Source organism: Nematolebias whitei, chromosome 11, assembly GCF_014905685.2.
Source record: "Nematolebias whitei isolate Nwh7 chromosome 11, NemWhi1, whole genome shotgun sequence".
In the NCBI taxonomy this organism is placed as follows: domain Eukaryota; kingdom Metazoa; phylum Chordata; class Actinopteri; order Cyprinodontiformes; family Rivulidae; genus Nematolebias; species Nematolebias whitei.
Window position 1 is genome coordinate 5,287,152 of NC_056508.1, and position 9,119 is coordinate 5,296,270.

Below are 9,119 nucleotides of genomic sequence, written 5' to 3' on the forward strand. Positions count from 1 at the left end.
GAGTTTTGACCTTAGACTGGGTTTCGACGTAGGCTTAGTCCACTACAACCATGTGACCATGTACTGACCATGTGACCATGTACTGACCATGTGATCAAGAATTGACCATGTACTGACCATGTGACCATGTACTGACCATGTGATCAAGATTTGACCATGTACTGACCATGTGATCAAGATTTGACCATGTACTGACCATGTGACCATGTAATGATCATGTGACCATGTACTGACCATATACTGACCATGTACTGACCATGTACTGACCATGTGATGCCTGATAGGAGCTTGCACAGGTGATTGACCATGACTTGGATGGGATTGCCCCTTTCTGGAGGTCTTCATGGGCCTTGGGTCAACCAATCTGGGTGGGACCCGTCCATTAGCAGGCGGACATCATGAACCTGGTTGACTCCAAAAGTTTAAATTACTTGTAGAATTATATTCACTGAATAATAATAATAATAATAAAAGATTTAAAAAAAATTTAAAAACCTGGATGACTGAGAATCTTCACCAGCGAATACTTTTTGAAAGTTTAATCAAAATCCATCTTCTTTCATGAGACAAACCCACACAAACACTAAAAATAAAATATTATCAGCTGCCAAGGGATAAACACATAAATAATGAATCCATATTTCTCCCGTTTTATTAATTATCAAGTGGTAAAAGAGTGTATTTACTGCCTGTTCATTTATGTCTATTTGATTCAGTTTTCAGATTATTGAGATTCTTTCTTCTCCTTTAATCACTTGTGAAAAAAGAAAAGGCAGGTCATAACTTTATTGCTCGTGTCTGTGTGTGTTGGTGTGTTTGTCTGTTAACAAAATATCTCATTAACCAAAAGACAGAGTTCAATAAAACATGCTAAGAATAATTATTGAATATACATCAACAATGATAACATTTTTTGGAGTTAATGAAGATGGCCACTCCAACTCTGAACAAACAAAAACAGCTCAGCCAGTGTTAGCTCAGCGGCGCAATTGCTCCAGGTGTCTGCATGTTGGAGCAGCTCTGTTACTTTCATTCTGAGATTTTGCTTTCGGAAACTTTAATTCCTCTTTTTCTGGATGTAAATCACATTTTTTGGATGATTGTTTCCTCTGGTATCGGATGCTGTGCAGCTGGAAGGATTTTTACTGAAACTTTTTTAGTTTTGGACATTTGTTATGATGCGTAACCATGGCAACAAGGCAGTTTCTACAACCAACAGCAGCTGATTAACATCTCAAAAGTTCAAGTAATATCTCATCTACAGCCCTAAATCTCAAATGAGTTGAAAAGGATGTTCTGTGGACGCATTCTCATCTACCTGCCAGCTGTGCTCAAGTGCCTGACCACTGAGATCCTGGAACTAGCAGGAAACATGGCTCATGACAGCAGAAGGATGGGATCGTCCCTCGGCACCTACAGTTGGCTGTCTGCAGCGACGAGGAGCTCAACAAGCTGCTGGGAGGAGTGGCCATTGCCCTGGGAGGAGTTCTGCCCAACATTCAGGTGATCCTGAAGCCCAGGAGGCCAACCAAGTGCAAGTAAACGGATCAACATCTGTGGCCAGTTTCTTCAGATCTACTATAAGACGGACCATCACAAGAGATCCTTCCCGCCCACAACCATCAACATCTAGAACAACTCTTTTATGAAACAAGGAAAATGAGCTACAACAACATTTAATTTCCCTCTGGGATTAATAAAGTATTTTTGAATTTGAATTGTTACAGTCATTCCCAACATGCATCATCATATCACACAAAATCTTTGTTTAAAATTTTGCAATTAACTAATAGTCATCTCTGTTAGCAAAATATCTCATAAACCCACAATCCGTTATTAATTAAGCTTTCATAAAATATTACATTTATGTCTAGAAGTGGTTAACTTTAGACCCAAGCTGGCCCAGACAACCAGCTGACCTTAGAAAACACACATGACTAGAACTCAATGAACGGAGAGATGGTGTGGTGGTAGCTGAGAGTCCCCCTCAGCACATCTGGCACAAACAGCTGTCGCTCGCTCGTCGGGCGATATGCATCCCTGCAAGGAACGCTAGGCCTTTAAATATAGAATAAAATCACCATTTATAGGATTTTCTCAAATATAGATTTCCAGTATTTCCCCAAGATGAAAATAGAGCAGTGATTTAATGTAATTTGTAGAACCACGAAAGACAAACAGCTCCTGGTGTTCGTACCCCTCCCTTGGTATTTTAGGGCGCTCACCTCCATCCGCGTACGTCTCTGTGCCGTACCCGTCCTGCAGGCCGTTGTTCCACGTGCCCTCGTACTTGGCTCCGCTGCCCACGCTGACCCGGACCCCGTACCTCCCTTTGAAGCCGTGGGTCCATTCCCCCCTGTAAGTCCAGTGTCCTTTGGTTTCCACCCCCAGCCCGTGGCGCTTCCCCTGCGCCCAGTAGCCCTCGTAGGTGTTGCCGCTGGGCCACGTGTAGACCCCCACCACCTCGAAGCCGTAGTTCCAGGAGCCCGAGTACTCGCCCTGGCCCTTGGGGCCGGTGCAGATGCCGTGGCCGTGGGCTTTGCCCCCCTCCCATCCTCCACAGTAAGCTCCCCCGTCATCAAACTCGAAGCGACCCCCGCTCATAACGCAGCGCTGCCCCAACCTCACCAGTTAAACCAGTTAAAGCACCGAGCTGCTCTCTGACCTCAGGTCCACCTGCATCCAAACGGACCGGAGAGCCCACCCAGGTGCTGAACTTTCTGCGTGTTCCGTGCTCAGACCACTGTATCCAGGCTTCAACTTGGTACAAATAAAAACCAGTTGATGCAGAACCAGTTGGGCTGATGTGAAAAGCCGCAGGTCTTACATGGCTTTCCAGGTGGCACGAGACAAACGCCCCTGTCCCCCTGTCCCCTCTGCCACCCAGCTCTCAAATGACGGTCCTTCCTGTTGGAAAACCTTCAACACACCTAACAAGGCGACAAGTACACGCGCGCGCGCACACAGACACTTCCAAAAATACAGCCCAATCCTCACTGCGCTGCCTGTAAGGAGCCCCTCCTGGGCTGAAGAAGCTGCCCCCCCTACAGGATCTGCTCTGGAGGTCTGACCCTGATCAAACACACCAGGAGTCCACCTGCCCAAGACAAACACAATATTCTATTTGTAACCTGCTGATGAAATCAAATGAAAACCAGAGCAGACCACCTCCACTGAAAACACAGTGTGAATGCAAGCTGCTGAACACCTCTGCTGAACACCTCTGCTGAATCCTCTGCTGAACACCTCTGCTGAATCCTCTGCTGAACACCTCTGCTTAACACCTCTGCTGAACACCTCTGCTTAACACCTCTGCTGAACACCTCTGCTGAATCCTCTGCTGAATACTCTGCTGAACACCTCTGCTGAATACTCTGCTTAACACCTCTGCTGAATCCTCTGCTGAACACCTCTGCTGAATCCTCTGCTTAACACCTCTGCTGAATCCTCTGCTGAACACCTCTGCTTAACACCTCTGCTGAACACCTCTGCTGAATCCTCTGCAGAATCCTCTGCTGAACACCTCTGCTGAACACCTCTGCTGAATCCTCTGCTGAATACCTTTAGCTAAAAGCTAAACCCAGAAAAATAGTACCTAAAATGTCCGTCCATCCATCCATCCATCCATCCATCCATCCATCCATCCATCCATCCATCCATCCATCCATCCATCCATCCATCCATCCATCCATCCATCCATCCATCCATTCGTTTTCTTTTCCTACTTGCTGGGAGCTGGTGCCTATCTCCTGACTCAGTGTGCAAAAGGCAGGCTACAATTGACAGGTTGCCCGTACCTAAATGGTAAAAACAGCCAAACAATAGCTAAACCCTAGATTTAGTAAATTAGTAGCTAAAAGCCAGGCACCTTGGGATGGTAGCCCTCTGCTCCACACAGAGGGCTGTGGTAGCTCAGTGATCTGTGGTTGGGTCAAGAAGGACCTCCGGCGTAAAACATTTTGTCAAATTTTAATGCGAGTTCACTCACTGTGGACCCCTGAAGAAGGGAGCAGCCAAAGGAAAAAAAAAAAAAAAAAAAATTCTAAAACCTAAAACCAGCAAAATAACCTAAAGTTAAAAGGAGCTAAACAAAAGCTAAAACTAAAATTTACTAAAGTTAAAAGCTAAACAAAAGCAGATAGCTAAAATTAGCAAAGCAATTATTAAAAGCTAAAACCAGTAGCATAAACAAAAGTGAACAAAACATCAGCTAAAAGGCAGTTTTTAAAGGTTTTGAAGAGTTTATCATTCACTTCAAGGAGACAGAGCCTGTAGTGTAAAAGTTACAAAAACTAAAAAGTCATAACCACAAAGTCCCAAATAAGGTGAACATTTTGCTATATGACTAGCTGAAAGTGCAATGAAGTGGTTCCATCCAAAAATCTTATGGAGGAGACTGTCAACGCAACAGATGATTCATCAGCCAGTAAATGTGATAACTTCTAAAGGCATCCCAACACGATTTATGTTTTAGGGACAAAACAACAAACTTCTGCTGTGATGTTGCATCATCCATCCATCAGATTATTATCTCCACACAGAGCAGATCTTTAACATGAAGGGCGGTGTTTTCAACTAGCTGCTAGATCTTGTCCCATCATTCCTGTTCATGTTTGTTGAATCCAGCACTAATTTTTGCCCCCTGCTGGAAAGATTTAGTAACTACAAAAAAATGTTCCAAATATAAAGTATATTCAAAAAGTATTTACAGTATAACTCTTTAGCCAACACCAACCAGCAACTATCCCCGACTTTTCTGGTATGTTCCTTTGTCTTCATGATGCCATTTGATCACTAATGTTTTGGAATAAACCCTTGAGTCCTTAACAGAACAGCTATGTTGTCCACTGTCGCTGAGCGAAAAGGTGTAACTGGAAATACCCTGTATCCGTCTATGAGTGTTGTGAGCTGGAAACTTAAAAATAAGTGCGTTACTGTTGGAGAAAATCTCTCTCACTACTGTAGTTTACCCAGAAGAACCATGCTCGATGGAAGGAGAAGATTTTTAACAGGTATGTTAATAACAGGTATGTTATTTGCAAGGTCAGATTTCAGGAGACGCTACATATATACATAGATGTGTACGAAGACCATGAGGAGGGAAACGTGTCAGGAAACAGAGGGAGAAGAAGAAAGTCAAGAACTGAGGGTTGAAACTCTAAATGTGGGAACAATGACAGGCAAAGGTAGAGAGCTGGCTGACATGATGCAGAGAAGGAAGGTAGATGTTTTGTGTGTCCAAGAGACCAAGTGAAAGGGCATCAAGGCTTGTAGCATTGGAGCAGGGTTCAAACTGTTTTACCCTGGTGTGAATAGAAAGAGAAATGGAGTAGGGGTGGTCCTGAAGGAGGAGTGGGCAAAAAATGTAGTAGAGGTGAAAAGAGTGTCAGATAGGGTGATGTGTCTGAAGGTAGAAATAGAAGGTCTGATGCTAAATGTTGTCAGTGGTTATGCTCCACAGGTTGGATGTGATGTGGAGGAGAAAAATACATTTTGGGAGGATCTGAATGAAGTGATGGAGAGTATTCCCAGGGAGGAGAGAGTGGTGATGGGAGCAGACCTGAATGGACATGTTGGTGAAGGAAACAGAGAATGAGGAAGTGATGGGTAGGTTTGGTGTCAAGGAAAGGAACCAAGAAGGACAGATGGTGGTGGATTTTGCCAAGAGAATGGAAATGGCTATAGTCAATAACTATTTCTAAAAGAGGGAGGACCATAGAGTGACCTATAAGAGTGGAGGAAGGAGTACGCAGGTCGATTACATTATGTGTAAAAGAGGAAACCTGAGGGAGATTGGAGACTTTAAGGTTGTGGCCAGACAGCATCGGATGGTTGTGTGTATAATGACTGTTGTTGTGAAGAAGAGAAAAATAGTAAAATCAGAGAAGAAGACCAAATGGTGGAAGCTGAAGAAGGAAGAATGTTGTGAGAAATTCAGAGAGGAGCTGTTGAAGGCTCTGGATGGTAAGAAAGAGCTTCCAGATGACTGGGTTACCACAGCAACAGTAATTAGAGAGACAGGTAGGAAGATACTTGGTGTGTCATCTGGACATAGAATGGAAAATAAGGAAACCTGGTGGTGGAAGAGTGAAGTGCAGGATGCCGTTCAAAGAAAGAGGTTAGCCAAGAAGAAATATGAAAGTGAGAGGACTGAAGAGAGGAGACAGGAATATAAGGAGATGCAATGTAGAGCAAAGAGGGAGGTAGCTAAGGCAAAGCAGAGGGCGTACGATGAGTTGTATGGGAGGCTGGACACTAAAGAGGGCAAGGAGGACGTGTACCGATTGGTGAGACAGAGGGATCAGGCTGGAAAGGATGTGCAGCAGGTTAGACATGGTAATATTCTAACAAGTGAGGAAAGTGTGACTGGAAGATGGAAGGAATACTTTGAGGAGCTAATGAATGAAGAGAATGAAAGAAAAAAAAGAGTAGAGGTCATAAAAACTGTGGACAAGGAAGTGGGAAAGATTAGTAAGGGTGAAGTCCGGAGAGCTCTGAAAATAATGAAGAAGGGGAAGGCAGTAGGACCTGATCACATACTAGTGGAGGTTTGGAAATATCTTGGAGAGATGACAGTGAGGTTTTTGACTCAAATGTTAAATGGCATATTTGAGGGTGAGAAAATACCTGAGGAATGGAGAAGAAGTGTACTGGTGCCCATTTTTAAGAACAAGGGTGATGTACAGAGTTGTAGCAACTACAGTAGAATTAAGTTGATGAGTCACTCATGGAAGATCTGGGAGAGAGTTTTGGAAGCTAGATTTAGATGAGAGGTGACTATCTGTGAGCAGCAGTATGGTTTCATGCCAAGAAAGAGCACCACAGATGCCATCTTTGCTTTGAGAATGCTGATGGAAAAGTACAGAGAGGGTCAGAAAGAACTCCATTGTGTCTTTGTGGATTTAGAAAAAGCATCTGACAGGGTGCCGAGGGAGGAGGTGTGGTGTTGTATGAGGAAATCTGGAGTGGCAGAGAAGTATGTTAGACTGGTACAGGACAAAGGCAAGGCAAAAATTAAGGCAAATATGTTCTTGTGTTTAATTCAAATTCAATTCAAAAATACTTTATTAATCCCAGAGGGAAATTATTTGTTGTTGTAACTCGTTATCCTCATTTCATTAAGAGATGTTATAGATGCTGATGCTGTAGACAGGAAGGATCTCTTGTAAAGGTCCATCCCACAGTGGATCCTAAGTAACTGGCTGCAGATGCCGTCCGATCCGTCCACCCAGACTCAGCTGGTCTCTCGGTTCCCCTGGGCTGTAGGACCACCCGAATGTCGGGCAGAACTCCTCCCAGAGTGATGGCCACTCCTCCCAGCAGTCTGCCGAACTCCTTGTTGCTGCGGACAGCCAACTGTAGGTGCCGAGGGACGATCCTGTCCTTCTGCTGTCATGAGCCGTGTTTCCTGCTAGTTCCAGGATCTCAGTGGTCAGGCACAGCTGGCAGGTAGATGAGAATGCATCCACAGAACATCCTTTCAACTCATTTGAGATTTGGGGCTGTAGTTGAGATATTATTTGAGCTTTTGAGATGTTAATCAGCTGCTGTTGGTTGTAGAAAACTGCTTTGTTGCCATGGTTACACATCATAACAAATGTCTTAAACTAAAAAAGTTCAGTAAAAATCCTTCTAGCTGCACAGCATCATAGTTTATTATTTAATGCGAGTTCACTCACTGTGGTGACCCCATGTGAATGAGTCCTCATGGCTCAATGAGACCGGCCTGTATTAATAAAGGTTGAATGAATGAAAAAAAAGAAGACATGTATGAGGACAGCAGAACAGTGGTGAGATGTGCTGTAGGAGTGACAGATAGCTTCAAAGTGGAGGTGGGAGTGCATCAAGGATCAGCTCTGAGACCCTTTTTGTTTGCACTGGTGTTGGACTGACTAACAGAGGTCAGGCAGGAATCTCCGTGGACTATGATGTTTGCAGATGACATTGTGATCTTTGGTGAGAACAGGGAACAGATGGAAGAGAACTTGGAGACGTGGAGGTATGCACTTGAAAGAAGAAGAATGAAAGTCAGCCGTAGTAAGACAGAGTACATGTGTGTAAATGAGAGGGAGGAGGTGGAACAGTGAGAAAACAAGGAGCAGAGGTCACAAAGGTGCAGAACTTCAAGTACTTGGACTCCACTGTCCAGGAAAATGGGGAGTGTGGTAAAGAGGTGAAAAAGAGAGTCCAGGCAGGATGGAGTGGATGGAGAAAAGTTTCAGGAGTGATTTGTGACAAAAGTGTGTCAGTAAATGTCAAAGGAAAAGTTTACAAGACAGTGGTGAGACCAGCTAGGTTGTATGTTGTAGACAGAGACATGGACAAAAAGACAGGAGAAAGAACTGGAAGTGGCAGAAATGAAGATGCTGAGGTTCTCCTTAGGAGAGACAAGGATGGATAAGGTTAAGAATGAGATCATCAGAGGTACAGCACACGTTGAACAACTGGGAGATACAGTTAAAGAGGACACACTGAGATGGTTTGAACTAGTTTGAACTACTCTTGCTGAACCCGTAGCAGGCAGCCCGATCCCGGCCAGCCGAGCCCAGTCTGCCCCGCTCAGTCTGCCCGTCTCTGAGGAGGGACAGACTGAGCGCGGCTGACCGAAATCAGACCGCCCGCCCCAGACTGAACAAGAACAACACACCACTGAAGCCACGAAGCTCAAATGTTTACAGAGAAGTTGTTAAACTTCATCATGATTAATAACCAACCGCTATCAGTTGTAGAAAACGAAGGATTTCTCAGCTTGATACTTGCAGCCAAGATCTAGTTTACCCTCCAGGAGATATTTATCAGTACAACAGTAGACAATCATAAAAAAACATATGATTTGAAAATTACAAGAAAATTATATTTAAAAAAAACTAAACAAAAACTGTTACATTATAAACCGATGTAAAATTCTAAAAAGAAGAACATGTTTGTGTTGGTTTATGCCATGAACTTAGCAGATGTTTAAAGCCATTTAATTTTTTATTTTATTAATTTATTCATTCATTTAAAAGAAATGAAATGAACAAAACAAATTCATCAAAAAGAAAACATTGAATGAAAAGAGTGCAGAAAGAAGAAAAACACTTCTTATATCCGCCCCTTATTAAAAAAAAAAAAAAAAA

General features: G+C 43.5%; 1 protein-coding gene across 4 annotated transcripts in view; it reads right to left on the reverse strand.

Annotated features, from left to right (window-relative positions):
• Positions 1 to 2,897, reverse strand: part of jph2 (junctophilin 2) — an 88,399-nt gene extending 85,502 nt beyond the window's left edge. For all 4 annotated transcript variants that reach the window (XR_005187144.1, XM_037684648.1, XM_037684646.1 and 1 more), the window contains exon 1: positions 2,226 to 2,897. Coding sequence is in view for 3 of the 4 variants with exons in the window: in XM_037684648.1 (XP_037540576.1) it covers positions 2,226 to 2,604 (379 nt within the window). In the remaining variant the exon portion in view is untranslated. The remainder of the gene's footprint in view (positions 1 to 2,225) is intronic.
• Positions 2,898 to 9,119: the final 6,222 nt, after the last annotated feature.